Source organism: Artibeus jamaicensis, unplaced genomic scaffold, assembly GCF_021234435.1.
Source record: "Artibeus jamaicensis isolate MK-2021 breed Jamaican fruit bat unplaced genomic scaffold, CSHL_Jam_final contig_685, whole genome shotgun sequence".
Taxonomy (NCBI): domain Eukaryota; kingdom Metazoa; phylum Chordata; class Mammalia; order Chiroptera; family Phyllostomidae; genus Artibeus; species Artibeus jamaicensis.
Window position 1 is genome coordinate 17,293,931 of NW_026521924.1, and position 16,930 is coordinate 17,310,860.

The following is a 16,930-nucleotide window of genomic DNA, read 5'->3' on the forward strand; positions in this document are numbered from 1 at the left end:
TTTCTGAAGTGTCATTGTTAGTATATAGGAACACGATGGAGTTTTGTACACTGATTTTTAAATTTTTAATTCTTATTTATTTATTTGTTTATTTAATTTATTGATTTTCGAGAGAGAGAAAGAGAGGAAGGGGGAGAAAAAGAAAAAAAGCAATTTGTTGTTCTACTTATTCATTTATGCATTCATTGGTTGATTCTTGTATGTGCCTGACTGGGGATCGAACTGACAATCTTGGCATACTGGCGCAACACTCTAAATGACTGAGCAAACTGGCCAGGCCTGTATATTAATAATAAAACTATTATTATTATTAATTTATATTAATACATTAATTTTATATTCTCCAATTTTGCTGTATTTGTTTATTGTTTCTAATAATTTTTTGGCAGAGTCTTCAGGGCTTTTTATATAAAGAATCATGTTGCCCTGATTTGTGTGACTCAGTTGGTTGGACATAATCCTACAAAGCAAAAAGTTGCTGGTTTGATTCCTGGTCAGGGCACATGCCTGGGTTGTGGGCTCGGTCCCCAGTTGTGGCATGTGTGAGTGGCAACCAACAGATGTTTCTCTCACACACTGATGTTTCCCTTACTTTCTCCCTCCCTTTCCTCTCTCTGAAAATAAATAAATAAAATCTTTAAAAAAAAGAGAGAATCATGTCATTTGTAGAAAGTGACAATTTTACTTCTGCATTTCTAATTTGGATGCCTTTTGTTTCTTTCTCTTGCCTGATTGCTCTGGCTAGGACTTTTACTACTATGTTGAATAATAGTGATGAGTGGTCTTGTTCCTTATCTTGGAGGCAGAGCTTTCAGTTTTTCACCACTGAGTATGATAGTAGCTGAGGGTTTGTCATATATGGCCTTTACTATGTTGAGGTACTTCCTTCTATACCCATTTTATTGAGTTTTTCAATCATGAATGGATTTGGTATCTTGTCCAATGTTTTTTCTGCATTTATTGATATGATCATATCAATACCATTTATTTTGTTAACATGGTGTATCACATTGATTGATTTGCAGATGTTGAAGTATCCTTGTGCCCATGGAAAGAACCCCACTTGATTGTGATATATTATCTTTTTAATGGGTTGTTGTTGTAGCATCCACCAATGCGAGCAACAAATGGTCAGAAACTTTCAGGAGTTAAAGATGGAACTTTACTGGCCAAAGTTTTAGTAGGGGCGAACTCTCAGGGTGTCCGGAGACACGGTGCCAAAATGGCTGCAAGTGAGAGTTGCGCCTGGCGCTTACAGCCTAGGGTTTTTATTGGGGTGAGCAAGCAAGCAAATACAGAAGCAGACGTAGTGTTAGCAATTGGCTATCTTGAGAGAACACACATGTGGCTATGCTCTCTGCTTGCAACAATGGATACTTTTCTGCAAAGACAAGGTTATGCGAAGACAAGGTCATGCACAGGCGGTTTATCTTGTTCAGCACTCTTTGTACTTTCTTTACTTTTCTATCTTCCTTGCTGAGACAGTCTGGTGCCTGCCTCGGGTTCCTCTTGGCTACTTTTATCTAATTCCAGGCCTAACATTGTAAAGATTTATTTATTTATTTTAGAGAGAAGAAGAAGGAGGGAGAAAGAGAGGGAATGAAAAAACATGGACGTGAGGTACCGGAAGTGCAGTCCTTGTGCCAGCAGCAGCAGATCCTCTTCCTACATCTGCTGTGGCTCAATCCGAGATGCTGAACCTCAATAAGGAGGTGAGCACAGAGATCTGGGAACCTGTGGGGCTGACGTTTAAGACCCTCGGCAGCGGTCTTCTGCGTCAGTAGGTCTGGCAGGGTGAGGGGAGGGAGTGTGGCTGACGGAACTTGTTGGTGGTCCCAGGCTGGCCCAGAACGCGGAGCCTGGCAGCGGGAACACTCCACGGTTTCTAGGTGACTGAAGCAAGAAACTTGTCCCTGATGTCAGACTTAGGACTTTGGGTAGTTTATTTCATGTGTATATTCTGTGTCCTCCTCTGTTAAATGAAACTCGTGCTGTCCTCAATTCTCCTCTTGGTCTTTTAAATCCAGTCTTACTAAACATTTGCCCTCATCACCTCCACTATAACATGCTGATGTCACCAGGCTACTATTTCTGCCACCATTCTATTCCCGCTTTCTGCTTCTATTCAAGGGAGTCATAAGTCATCTGAAGGCTGGAGTTAAGCTGGAAAAGCAAGGATCAAATGAGGATCTCACAGCTACAGTGAAGGAAGTTCTTTATCCTCGTTATTCAGTGAATATATGTGTCTACTATAAGCAACTCACTGTTTATATTACATAGTCATGTAAGACATACTTTCTATTTTCAAGCAACCTGTACTTAGGTAAGTAAAACAAGCAGCACTCACCTATGATGCAAAATAATTTCCAGAAAACTAGTAATGCAGAAAAGTTTCCAAAGAAGGCAAAATGAAGTTAATGCAGTATTTGTTCTTGGTGTTTAAAGGTATTGTGCAGGAATTTCAGTCAGTGATTCATTGGAGGGAAAGAAGGCACTCCAGGCAGGTGGGCCAGTCTGAGCATGGAAGGGAAGTAGGAAACCGCTCGGTTGGTATAGGATTAGATAGCTCTCCATTGATGAGGACTTGTGGAATGGAGAAGGAAATGAAAATGAAATATATTACTTCCTGCTGGGATACAAGCTGGGATTCCTGCTTGGCAGTGGAATACAGGATTTATTGGAAAGGGCAATTCCAAAGGTGTTTAGCAGATATTCATAAACATCTGTCAAGCTTGTGCTAGTCCCAGGAAAGTTTTTTGGCTTTTTTGCATTAAGTTACCTATGGGTTGTAAAAGACCTTAACTGGAGTGATGTCCCTGAGAGTTCACTGGAAATACTAGTGAGTTCCTGTTCAATTTTGTAATTACTCTGAAAGTAGTAATGACATCTACCACTCCTAATTTAATCACTTTCTTTTACCACTTAGCTCATTTCCAAGCTTGTTCAAAATAGTTAAAATTTGACCTTCAGGAAGTCTTCACTAATTCACCTCAGTTTGGGCTTAAGTGTCTGTCTATTCTTTATGCAGCCAGAGTGCTTTCTACTCTGAAAGTACTTGTTTACCTGTTTCTCTCTTTTTGTGTGTATGTCTTTCAACTAAAACATTTGTGCACGTTTGCTGGATGACTAAGTGAACTTATCAAATTAGGAAGTTTACATGTCCCATGCTAAAATAAATCTTCCCATGTTCTAGCATGAAGGTAGGAAAAAAATGATGGAAGGAATTATAATTTTAAATTAATGAGAGAAAAACTGCAAAGGGAAAAACACATACAGACATGTGTACACAAAATTTGAAAAACATTCCAAAAGGAAAAAAAGAAAGACAAAATCAATTAGGAAAAGAACTAAGGCAAATATGACAGATAAATGCCTAATGTCATTACTGTAAAATAGCTCATGAAAATCTAAGAGAAACCATCTTATAGAAAATTAATAAAAAGAAATTAACTGACAACTTCTACAAGGGAGAAATGTATCTGAATAAGAGTGCAAATTCACTGTTATCTTTCAGATCTTTTTTATTATGTTTCATCACCACCCCTGACCTAGTCCAAGTTGTATTTCCCTCCAGCACTGCTGCACTCGTCTCCCAGCTACTTAAACACGTTCTTCTCACCCTCCAGTCTCATCTCCACACTGCAGTGGGAGTGCTGTCTTCAAAGCGCACATCTAATCCTGTGGCTGACTGCCTTGCTTAAAATCTATCTGGTGCTTTTCCATTGCTTTTTGGTAAAGACCTATCTAAATAAGGCCAATCTCCCCCTCTTCTGTTATACCACTCCCCAGCCCTACACCCCGCCTGTGTCTGTACTACAACTACTCTGGCCTTCTTCCATTATCATAGCACAGCACTGCACAGATCCTTCGCACGTGCTCTTCCTTTGAACTGTTTCATTAGTACATTTCATATTTATACATGTCACTTTCTCAGGGAAAGCATTCTTGACTTTCATTTACCTCTTTCGTAAGCTCTTGTAGGACCATTTACTTCTTTTTAGTGCTTGTAATAGTTGCTTAGTGTATGTATGAAAATGTGTGAGAGATTTTTAATCTTCTCTACCTGAAAGTTTTTGTTCTGTGTCATTGAACCTGCCTGTTGAATGAGTAATTTGAGGAATCATTTTAACAATAAATTAGCTCTCCTTAACTGAGACCCAAGAATGTATTTTAAGGATCTTAAAACTGCCTGGAATTGTTAATTAGACACACAACATGTATGTTTCTTTGTGGGGAAAAGAGTCCTTAGGTGTTGATCAGCATCCCAAACATCTGTAAACTTCTGGTATTATCATTGGGATTATCTGGAATAACTCATATCTGTGACTTATTTGATTGGATTACTTATAAATTTTTGTTATACAAAGCTCCCCCATAGAACTCCATTAATTTTTTAAAGATTTTATTTATTTATCTTTAGAGGGGAAGGGAAGGAGAGAGGGAGAGAAATATCGATGTATGGTTGCTTCTCATGCGTCCCCTGCTGGGAACTGGCCTGCAACCCAGGCATGTACCCCGACTGGGAATCGAACCGTAGTTGTTTGGTTTGCAGGCCCATGCTCAATCCACTGAGCTACACCAGCCAGGGCTAATTTTTTAATTTAGCAAACAATAAACACCTATTTCTTGCCAAGCAAAAAAAAAAGAAAAAACATAGACATGAGCGGGAAACATCAATAGGTTGCCTCTCTCACACAATGCCCTGGATGGGGACAGAACCACAACCTAGGCATGTGCCCTGACTGGAAAGGAACTGATGACCTTTTGCTTTGCTGGATGACGCCCAACCAAGCCACCCCAGCCAGAGTGATTTGGTACATATATATTGATGAGTTGTGTCTTCTTGATGTATTGTCCCCTTCATCATTATAAAATGTCCATTTCTGTCTCGTTATCTTTTTTATCTTGAAATCTCTTTGTCAGATGTAAGTACAGCTATACTCACTTTGAGAATACATTCTTAATGGGACAAACACTGGTCAGAGGTGAAGAGGATATTCGTAAAAACTTCTTTATATGAAAACACAGGTATTTATATAGTAAATAGATACACACTATATTTGTGATATTAAAATTTCATGTGGGGAGGTCCCTGGCTAAGTAGGTCAGTTGGTTAGAGTGTCATCCTGATGTGCCAAGGTTGTGGGTTTGATTCAAGGTTGAGGGCACATACAAGAATCAACCAATGAAGCCCTGGCTGGTGTGGCTCAGTGATTTGAGCACCGGCCAGTGAACCAAAGGGTCACCAGTTTGATTCTCAGTCAGGGCACATGCCTGGGTTGCAGGCCAGGTGCCCAGTAGGGGGTATGTGAGAAGCAACCACACACTGATGTTTCTATCTCTCTCTTTCTCCCTCCTTCCCCTCTCTCTAAAAATAAATAAATAAAATCTTTTAAAAAAGAATCAACCGACGAATGCATAAAGTGGAATAACATATCAATGTTTCTATCTCTCTCAAAAATGTAAAAAATAAAAGTTTTTAAATGTTATGGGGGGAATGGTTAGGGAAAACGTGTCTAAAGATGCCCCTTAGAGAGATGATTTAAAAAAAAGTTGAATACCCATTAGAATGGCTGTCATCAACAAATCCAGAAACAAGTGTTGAGGATGTGGAGAAAAGGGAACCCTCGTGCACTGTTGGTGGGAATGCGGATTGGTGCAGCCACTGTGGAAAACAGTATGGGGGGTCCTCAATAAATTTTAAAAAATTGAACTGTCCTATTACCCATCGATTCCACTTCTGGGTACATATTGGAAATAACCCAAAACACTAACTTGAAAGAGTATGTGGGTCTCTATGTTTATTGCAGTGTCATTTACAATAGTTAACATATGGAAACTACTCAGGTGCCCATCAGTAGATGAGTGGATAAAAAAGTTTTGGTGCCTATATATAATGGATACTACTTGGTCATAAAAAAAGAATGAAATCTTAACACTTGTGACAGCATGGATTGACCTAGAGGGCATTATGCTTAGTGAAATAAGTCAGTCAGAGAAAGACAAATACCATATGGTTTCACTTATATATGGAATCTAAAGAACAAAATAAGTGAACAAACCAAACTGAAACAGACTATAGACATAGAGAACAGACTGTGGTGTCCAAAGGTGAGGGAGGTTAGAGGCATGAGTAAGAAAGTGAACAGATTGAGAAGTACAAATTGGTGGTTACAAACTAGTCACAGGATGTAAAGTAGAGCAAAGGGAATATAGTCCATAATATTGTAATAATTAAGTATGGTGTCAGGTGGGTAATGGGTGGGGGGGACCCGATACCTCTTTGCAAAGTATATGACTGTCTAACCACTATACTGTACACCTGAAACTAATAGAAAATAACATTGAATATAAACTAATAAAGTAACATTGAGTGTAAACTGTAATTGGAAAAAAAATTTGTGAAGCAGTGCCCTATGGCAGTGATTCTCCAGATGTGGTTCTTGATTAAAAAATGTACATTTTCAGACCCACCCCAGGGGGACCTACTAAATTGGAAATTATGGGGGTGGAGCCTAGCAATCTACTGTTTAACAAATCCTCCAGGTGATTCTGGTGGGCACTAAAGTCTGAGAATCACTGCCCTAGAGAATCTTCATGGCATACAGATCTAGGAATCTATATCTTTAACAAACTCTCCTAAAAATTCACAAATTTTTTTCCAATTACAGTTTACACTCAATGTTACTTTATTAGTTTATATTCAATGTTATTTTCTATTAGTTTCAGGTGTACAGTATAGTGGTTAGACAGTCATATACTTTGCAAAGAGGTATTGGGTCCCCCCCACCCATTACCCACCTGACACCATACTTAATTATTACAATATTATGGACTATATTCCCTTTGCTCTACTTTACATATTTCAGGAAATATTAACATGGAGGATTTAAAAGTACTTTGAAAAGTGTAAGTGACTTTCCAGGTGGCAAAAGATTATTTTCATTAGGAGGAAGCATGCTATACAATAATAACAAAGGTGACTAATTATTAAGCACTTACTTGTGTTTCTCAGCGTAATTGCACGGTACATTCCTTTTCACAAAGAACCCATGAAGGAAGTTAAGAGGATGGACTCTGAAGCCAGACGACCTGATTTATGCATCTGTAAAGTGAGGATGAGGGTACTTCCCTCGTAGATTTGTTTTGAGAATTTAAGAAGCTTATTGATCAGCTCTTAGAACATCTGCCGGGTTGTGTAAGCTATTTTCATCATCCCTAAGTGCACCCTTGTAAAAGGTAGATTTGAACCCAATCAGTGTTAACCCCGGAGTGTACTATAATCCAGTGTTTTTCAAAGCGTGATCCTCCACCAGTAGCACACCACAGAGCTTGTTAGAAATGCAAGTTAATACAATGGAACCTGTCCCAGATCTGTTTAACTACAACCTCTGGGGGTGGGGTCCAGAGGTCTAATATTTAACAAGTCCTTCGGGTGATTTTGATTCACACTGTAGTTTGGGAACAGTAGTTTGGCTACAGTTTGACTTAAGAGAGTGTGTTGTTGGTGGGGGTGGAGGTTAAAAGAAAAGCTTAGAGGCGCTGGGAGCAATTCAAGAGCTCCTCTCACCTGGGAAGGCAAGCACACCGATCCAGCAGCGTCCACCAGTCCCCTGCCAATTCTGGAGGGCGGGCTAGTGCGCAAGGCCTTCTGGGGATTGTAGTGCGAATCGGTCCAAATCCGGAGGCGCCTGCGCATTGGCCGCCAACTCGCTCTAGTCGCTGTAGTTGGGGCTCGGGACCGGCTGCCATCTTAGTCGAGGGACTGAAGAGTCGCCGCCGCCCCGAGTCCCGGTAAACACCCACTGGCGGACTGGGGGCAGTTCTGGGGACAGGGGGGAAAAAGTGTCGGAAGCGAATGAGGAGTGGAGGAATGCGGCGTGCAAGCCGGAACCCAGAGCTGCGGCTGCTCCCTATTCCCTCAGAGCCGGTGCCCGTTGGGGGCGAGGAGACCTCGGGCTAGTGGCTGCGGCTGGGGTGGGGGGTGGGGGGTGGGACGGCCGGACGCGTCGAAGGGCCACCGTCGGGCCGAGACTCTGGAGCTTCTCGGCCCGCGAGCGCCAAGTTATGAGAGGGATGGGCAGTGGCGAGAACCGTCAGGGTCCAGCCCCGCAGTCCTGCCCGGGGCCACTCTCTCGCGGCCCGGCCTTAACGCGGGGCCCGGTGGCAGCGGTCCTCGCGGGCGACGTGGCCCTTTAAGGGGCGGTGGCTGGGCCCACCTGCCACCCGGCTGGTCTTCCCGAGACTTCTTGGAGCCCACAGTCGTGAGGGGGGCCTAGCACAGCGGCTGCTTCCCCTTGTCTCTTGTGTTTCCTCCCTCCATTGTCCTCCAGCGTGGTGGTCCCGGGCCGGGCGAACTCCTTGGTGCCCACTTTTACCGCGGTCCCGCTGGCGCCTCCCGGCGCCAAGTTTTGCAGACGTGGAACTGTCACTGTCCACCCTCCTCAAAGCGCCCTTTTCTTTAGTAGAGAAAAGAAAAGAGTATCCGTGAACGTATGTATTCTAAGGGCCCTAACAGGATGAGGACATGAGTTGGTGAGGAACTCAAGTTTTCAGACTGAGTTCCGAGTCGCGATTTACAGAGATAAAACACACGGTCCGTCCCCCGAGGTTGGGCCTGAAGTTAGAGATGTAACCAGGTGAACTTGCAAACTCCCCGAAATTCATGATTCTCCAGTAACAACAACTCAGCCTTTTTTCTTGGTTATAGTCTATCTTAATGTTGTTACATTTTATTGGGGGGAGTGAGGGGTAGGGAGGGAAGAATGGAATTTTTCTTTGAAAATTACTGAGGTACTGGAGTCAGCCACCTATCACTACACTAATTTGGGGTCTCTGACATTTTTCCTAGTGCAAATCGATCTTATGGAAATATATAAAGTGTGCGTTTCTACCCTCAAAATCGGCCAAGGGTTTTTACTCAGCAAAAATAAAGTTCTTGTGGCAGATCTGGTGAGAAAGCCTGCATTGTGTATTCATGGGTTTACTCACTTAATTTTTAATATTTAGATATGAAAGTGGAAATTCAACTGCTTTTTTGAACAATGAATGTAAATTTTGGGGATGTGAGTCCAAAAGGAATTCCTTCATCTTCAGCATGACCTGGGTCAACGAAGGTGTGATATGAAAACAAAAGAAAAACCAAGTGTAGAATACTTCGTTAGTGTATTCTAGTGTAAATCATTTCTACATTCCTTAAACACACACACACCCCCACCCACCCACACCCCTTTACACCATTGGAAGAGATAGACAAACAAGTAGTACCCAAATTTGACCGTTAGAATAATTAGGGGAACTTTTTAAAAGTAGAAATTCCAGGTTTCATCTCCTGAGGTTGATTTAGTACCCCTGGGTTGGACCTGCAGAATTTCCTTTTAAAACATGCCTCAGGCAATTGTGATGATTTGGGGAACCACTGAGGCAAATAATACTGTGTATATAACAAGGACAGCTCAAGAAGCTTTGAGACAGAAGAGGAAGTGACCAGTTCTGTCTGAGGTTGCCAGAGAAGGAGGCAGGACCTGCCCGTGTACTTAATATGAGTCTTATTGATAGGCGATGAGTAAGTGTGATAGGGATGGGGAAGGGGAAGAACAGGGCAGGCAGAGGAAGCACCTTAATGCTTTGTCAATGCAGAGGATTATGGAAGAAAAAAGTTTCAGGGAACAGAGTTGAGTGGAGAAGGAGAATATTATGAGATGTGAGGCCAGAAAAGTCCAAGGAGGCGATTATATGAAGAGTTTTAAGTATAATGCTAAAAATCTTGAGTTCTATGTTGTTAGCAGTAAATATCAATTTTAAGTAAGGAAGTAATATGAATACATGTGTGTTTTAGAAAGATGGATCTGATAAGTGAAAGGATGGAAGAGCAGCTATTGCAGAGGTCTAGGTGAGAGTGAAGAGTCTTGACCTTGGAGAGAGGCTATAGGGATGATCAGAGGGTTGGGTATAGTTCTTTACTGGTGCAATATTGTTAACATAATTTTGGATGATGATTTTTTTTTTTAGGGCCAGTCTCGGTAAAGGGCTCCTTTTCTGTAAAAAACAAACAAACAAACAAACAAAAACTGTTAGCAAATGTAAATAATATTGTCAGGCTATATATGTTAATGGTATTGGAGTATATTGTTTGTTAGCATCTTTCAAAAATTAGAACCAGATTGGGTTTGATTTAGAGGAGAACTTGGATTTTAGACTGAAATTTGTAACTGTTAACATTATTGATTAAGCCTGTTGGAAGTGTTTTTCTTCCACCCTGAGAAACTTGGTATTAGAAATTTAGAGATTTCAGAGATTATCTAGTCCACAGTTGCAAATATATTTTGGTTTATGGGCCAACTCTGCTTTGAAGTAGCTTCCAGAAGTAATGTGTTGAGAAACAATTTCTGTCATATAGGTTCTCTGGGAAAGCGAGTTATGATTGATTGGTGATACCTCCTGTGGACATAGTTCTCTAGTAGCAGGTATATGTACCAGGTTAGTCTTAGACTAGTCAATTCTTTTAGTTTTCTAGAGTTGTTTGTCTTTTTAAATAAAGTCCTAAGCAGGTTAAATTATTTACCTAAAACTAGTGAAGAATCAGTGCTAGAAGTAGAACCAAGTTTTGTAACTTTTTGTGGGTTATTATCCAGTGTATCTAGATGGATGTGTGCTACTAAAGAGCTTTTAGTATTAGACCAAAAGGAAAAAAAAGGTTTTTCTAATCTTTGCCTCTTGACTGTTTAGGCAAGAATTTAACAATGAACTTTGGCTGAGAAGTAAGTTTTGTCGTATTAATTCTGGCTTAAGAAATTTGTGGTAGTACTGATAAGAATTAACTTTTTTTTTATTACTTTCTTATTTTTCGTCTCTCAGTTTTGGGTTTTGGGCATTGGTTTCTTTTATCCAAGTTAAGGCAAAAGTGTATACAGGTTTTTTTTTTTTCCCCCTGTATTTATAGTACCTAGTCAAATTCTGGGCTCATAATAAGCGCTCAGTAAAGGCGCGTTGATTTTTGTGGCTATAAACGATACTGGCTTTGAGTCAATATAAATTAACGGGGGGGGGGTGTTGGGGAGTTGAATTGCAGTATTCTCTGGTTGGGAGGTTGGCACTCAGCTAAAAATGTTGGGTTGGAAACTAGCCTTACAACTACAAGTACATAGTTAACCAGAAGCTTTTTCTGCTTCTATCCTTCTTCAGTCTAGCAGTGTACTGACTGTCCTTGGAAAACTGCTGCCAGCCCGGCTCTTTTGCTGCTTTTCAGAACTGACTATAGTCAGATCCTTGGAGTGTTTTTTTGATCCTCCTATCTTCCAGGAGCTTACAGATTGCAGAGACTGTCCTTAGGGTGACTAGAGGTAGAATATGTGTTTATATGGCTACTCTCATTTTTTGCCATGTAGCCATCTTACCCAGAATAACCCACTATGTATGAGTCTCCTGCCTGCTCCATGAACAATTATCTATCCAGTGAACCTTTAAAAAAAATACTGTGCTGTCAGATTCCCAAGGTCATTACTAATTTGATGCATTTAACCATAGCAATGTGTTAATGGACCCTTTTTCCCCTTTCAGGTAACATGCATTTAACAGTGGCCTTCTGGAGACAGTACCTTAACCCAAAGAAGTGACTTGTGACTTGAACGGTGAGAACTTCAGTTATGATGGCATGCCTGTGAGAGAGATTGTGGCACAGGAATGGTGCAGAGGGTGAGCCTTGGTCATGTAACTGCTGTGGGAGGCATGGTGAGAGAGCACTGTTAATGCTGGCTATATCAGTTGGTTGAAAAAATAGTTTCTGCCTGGATCTGAAACCCAGAATCTCCTCTATAAGAATTAGCATGTGATTGCTAATTCTTAGCAATTGCTAACACTGTGTTCTTTTTTAAAAAATATTTTATTTATTTATTTATTTGTTTATGGGGGGGAGGAGAAAGAGAAGGAGAGAAAGACGAATGTGTAGTTGCCTCTCGCACTCTCCCTACTGGGGACCTGGCCTGCAACCCGGGGAATTGAACTGGTGAGCCTTTTGTTCACATTCTTGCACCCAGTCCACTGAGCTACACAAGCTGGGGTCACATGGTGCTCTTAATAGGCTCTCTGACTTTTTTGTTTTTGTAGCTTCCTTAGATATACACACACTTTTCCCATTTGTGCTGTTTTATAAACATCTTTGTAAACTTATCTAGGTATTTGCATGTATATGGTAAAAAAGTGCAGGAATTAAAAAGAAGGCAACATGGTGTAGTGGAAAAAAATGGAGGACATGGAAAGAATAGGTGTGGGTTCTCATTTGATTTTTGCCACTGACAAACTGACTTTTCACAAATTATTTAATCTTGCTGGGACTCAGTTTATATTTCTAAAATAGATGTGTTGCTTTTTACCTGCCTCCCTGACATTGTTGTAGGGATCAAATAAAGTAATACATATTGAATCTGTAGAAAACAGGAGTTTTTATAATTTAGGACATTATCTAGTTATACAAAGGGGAGAAGTTGGCAATAATAGTCAAAAAGAAAATATGAGGACAGGACACATTCACTTTAAAAGATCAGGAGAGAGGAAAGGAAGACTACTGGATTAAAAAAGTAGAACATATAAAAAGACAGCAGTAAGAGAATAGGGTATGAGTGAAGTAGAGCAGATGAATTGGTAGGTGAGGAAGCTGAATATGAAGAGAGTGGTTCCTTTCTCTTGCCTAACCTTTACCTTTCTACTGTTTGTTGTCATTACCACTCCCTTCACATAAATGTTCTTTTCTCCACTGTAAACATCAATATTATTCAGTCATCTTTAGGAACCTTTGTTTATTTTACTTTTTGTTAACTAATTGCCAAGGCTGTGATTTGCTTATTATGGTGTCCTAGTACTATAATCAAAAGTGTGTTTAATCTGTTCCTTTTTCATAATCTTGGAGAGAAAACAAGGAGATGGGATGCTTTGTGAGAGATACTAGGAAAAAGAATGAGTAAGAGGAAAGTAGAAATGGTAAAAGGAAGAATTCTTAGAATCTGACAGTGAAAGGAAAGACATGAACATGAAAAGTGTATATGTAGAGAAAAAAAAGGAAGGGAAAGGAGGTGATGTTATCTGCGGTAAAGGAACATGGCAGCTTTCATTTATTTAATGGTGATGTAGTATCTCACAAAAACTTATGTTCTGGGAAAGATCATTCTCCATTCCAAATTTCTTTAAAATATTTCTAAAAGTAGCCACTTCATTCTGAGCTCACAAAGTACTTCTCTGTGGAAAGAAAACTGGGCAAACATTCAGAAGACCTGGGTTCCAGCCTTGGATTGCTTGTTACTTAAATTCTATGATCTTGAGCAATTCACTTAAATCTCTGTGGGTCTCTGTTTCCTCACTTGTTTATTGAAAGTATTAAACATGATCTCTAAGGTTCCTTCTAGCTCATTCTTTGACTATACTTAGTACTTCCTGTACTGGTTCACTAATTTTTCAGTGCTTTGTTGATAACACAGTATAGGACTGGTTTCAGAAATAGCTCATAGTAGCACTTCATAATATCCAGTGCTTTATAATTGAGAAGCATTTTAAGCTCTATTTTGAACATGAGTAGAAAGACTTGTAGGGAACCCAGGTAAAGAAATGTTAAGTTTGTAATATTCAGCAAGCATTCATTGAGCTCCTGTTGTGCTAAGTCCCAAAGGTTGCTTAATATAAAACCCTTGCCTCAAGGATTTTCTGTTTTTGTCAGAAAAACACATTTACCAGTAATTATTGTAAAAAGCAAGATGATACAATAAGGATTGCATTGAATTGAAATTTAAGATACTAACTTTGGGTTTCTTATTTCTAACATAATTGAATGTATGGTAAGTACTGCTTTATGCTAGGCATTGCAGGGACTCATGATGAAAAAGCAGTCCCTGCCCTAAAGAAGCTTGCATTTTATGTCATGTCTACAAACTGTTTACCCTGATAGATAGAGAATTTTTGTACATGGAGCTTATCTCACTCCAGAAATGTCTTATAACATACATGCTTTCTGAGAGAATACAGTTTATTGGATTCCTTAACCCTTTCTGTCAATTACAGTGAATTTTTTTTTTTTAGGACAAGGGAAAAAAATCCATAAATGCCATCTGCAGTTAAATCTGCAGATGGTTTACTACTTAGTCATTTGTGCAAAGAAAGAGTAGACTCTAAAATTTTGTCTTTTGATTCTTTGTTTCAGAGAATCAGTTTAGTTGGTCACAATAGGAAAGTATTCTAGACTTAAGGAATCATATAGGGATTAACAGTGTGTGCTAGAGTTATACTGTGTAATTTTGAATTTTGGCTCTACCATGTATTGGCAGTATGACTTTGACCAAGTTGTATATTTTTTAGGGTCCTTTTTTTGAAACAAAGGTTTTATTTATTTATTTTTAGAGAGAGGGGAAGGGAGGGAGAAGAGGAGCAAAACATCAGCGTGTGGTTGCCTCTTGTGCACTCCCTGCTGGGGATCCGGCCTGCAACCCAGGCATGTGCCCTGACTGGGAATCGAACTGGTAAACCCTTTGGTTTGTAGGCTGGCACTCAATCCACTGAGCCACATCAGCCAAGGCAGGGTCCTTTTTTTAAAAAAAGTATATTTTATTGATTATGCTATTATAGTCCCAGTTTTCTCCCTTTGCCCCTCTCTACCTGGTACCTCCCCTTCTCTGCAGCAATCCCCCCAGTTAGTTCATGTCCATGGGTTGTGTTTGTTAGTTCTTTGGTATCTCCATTTCTTATACTATTCTTAACATCACCCTGTCTATTTTGTTACAACCAATTATGCTTTTTAATCCCTGCACCATTTCCCCCAATCTCCCCCTTCCCCATCCCAGCTGATAACCTTCCAAATCATCTCCATACCTATGATTCTGTTCTTGTTCTGGTTGTTTGCTTAGGTTTGTTTGTTGTTTTTTTTTCAATTATATTTAATTGATTATGCAATACAGTTGTCCTGATTTTTCTCCCTTTGCCCCCCTTCACCCAGTGCCCCCTACTCCCTCAGGCAATACTCCCACCATTGTTCATGTCCATGGGTCATGTATATACATTCTTCGGCTGCTCCTTTTCCATACTGTACTTTACATCCCCATGGCTATTCCGTAACTACCTATTTGTACTTCTTGTTTTTTTAAAAAATATATTTTATTGATTATGCCATTACCGTTGTCCCATTCCCCTCCCTTCATTCCCCTCCCTTTATTCCCCTCCACATCCCCTCCCCCACCATCCCTCCCCTTTAGTTTATGTTCATGTGTCACAAGTTCTTGAGGTTCTATATTTCCCATACTATTCTCGCCCTCCCTCCTGTCTATTTTCTATACACTGTCTGTGCTACTTATTCTCTGTACCTTCTCCCCCCTTCTCCTCCCACTCCCCTGTTACTACCTATTTGTACTTCTTAATCCCCCCACCTTTTTACCAATTCTCCCCTCCCCTGCTTCCATCTGTAACCATCTGGTAGTTAACTTCTTATTGCTTGCTGCTTTTAAGAGTTTCTCTTTATTTTTAACCTTAGGCCTTTTAATTATGAAGTGTTTTGGAGTGGCCCTCTTTGCATGAATCATAATTGGGACTTTCTGTGTTTCCTGGACTTGCATGTCTATTTTCCTTCACCAAATTAGAGGAGTTTTCTTTCACTATTTTTTTCAGATAGATTTCCAATTTCTCACTCTTTCTCTTCTCCATCTGACACCCCTATGATACAAATATTGGATCTCTTGAAGTTGTCCCAGAGGCTGTTTATGCTATCCTCATTTTGGGGGGGATTCTTTTTCTTCTTGTTCTAATTGGTTATTTTTGCCTGCCTTATGTTCTAAATCATGATTTTATTCTGGGCTTCATCCACTATTGTTTTCCTATAAATTGTTCTTTATTTCAGTTAGTCCAATTAGCCAAATCCAGCCCTCCACATTGTTTAATCCAGCCCGGCACCTTATTTCTACCCGGCAGCAGCACTGAGCTTTCACTTAACTGTTAAGGAGTAGTTACATTTATACAGTCCTAAAATTACATTTGGCCCTTTGAAGGCAACTGTTAGGCTGATATGGCCCCCTGGTGAAAATGAATTTGACACCCCTGAATTAGTTTATTTTTGTTTCTGACTGGGTCTTTTTTTATGCTGCTGAGGTCCTCACTAATTTCCTTGAGCCTCCTTATAACCAGTATTTTGAACTTTGCATTTCGTATATGGCTTATCTCCATTTTATTTAGCTTTTTCTGGAGTTTTGATCTTTCATTTGGGCCATGTTTCTTTGTCTCCTTTGTTTTGGCAGCCTCCCTGTGTTTGTTTCTCTGTATTAGGTAGAGCTGCTTTGACTTGGTGTCTTGGTAGTGTGGCCTAATGTAGTAGGTGTCCTGTAGGGTCCAGTGGCATAGCCTTCCCTATCACCCAAGCTGGGTATTCGGGGTACACCCTTTGTGTGGGCTGAGTGCAACCTCCTCTTGCAGTTGAGCCTTCGTTGCTGTTAGCAAATCAATGGGAGGGATTTATCCAGGCCAGTCAGCTGCAATGACTGGCTATGACCACTGATCACCAACCTCTGCCCTCTGTGGAGGATCAGCTGTTCAGGAGCAGGGTGGTTTTACTCTGAACGTGGTTTGTAGCTATCCACTGGGTACACTGGCCCTGGGGATTCCCACGTGGTACAGGCCAAAGTCAGCCTCCACCTGTTTTTCCCATTGGGGCAGTCTGCCTGAGCTGTAAAGCAATCTGAGATGGTTGCTACTTGTGCTGTGCTTGGAGATTCCCAGGTGAAACCAAGCTGTAAATCTCATATGGCTGCCACTAGGGCTCACAGAAGCCAGTAGGATTTTGGAGCCAACTCTAGCCATTCTTAGGGAAAAGGAGCTTGATTGGGCCTGCAAATTGGGTGGGGCAGAGCCTCTGGGGATCTACAAGGTGGGTCAAACAGTGTTAGCCAGGTTGATGGAATCTCAGATA

The 16,930-nt window shown here is 40.6% G+C and overlaps 1 protein-coding gene across 3 annotated transcripts in view; it reads left to right on the forward strand.

The window, feature by feature from the left end:
• Positions 1–7,627: 7,627 nt before the first annotated feature.
• Positions 7,628–16,930, forward strand: part of ITCH (itchy E3 ubiquitin protein ligase) — a 119,008-nt gene continuing 109,705 nt past the window's right edge. The window contains exons 1-2 of one of the 3 annotated variants that reach the window (XM_037164681.2): positions 7,628–7,794; positions 11,560–11,694. In XM_037164681.2, the coding sequence (XP_037020576.2) occupies positions 11,683–11,694 (12 nt within the window). In that variant the 5' untranslated portion in view covers positions 7,628–7,794; positions 11,560–11,682. The remainder of the gene's footprint in view (positions 7,795–11,559; positions 11,695–16,930) is intronic. The other 2 variants (XM_053671029.1, XM_037164682.2) reach the window with 2 other exon arrangements.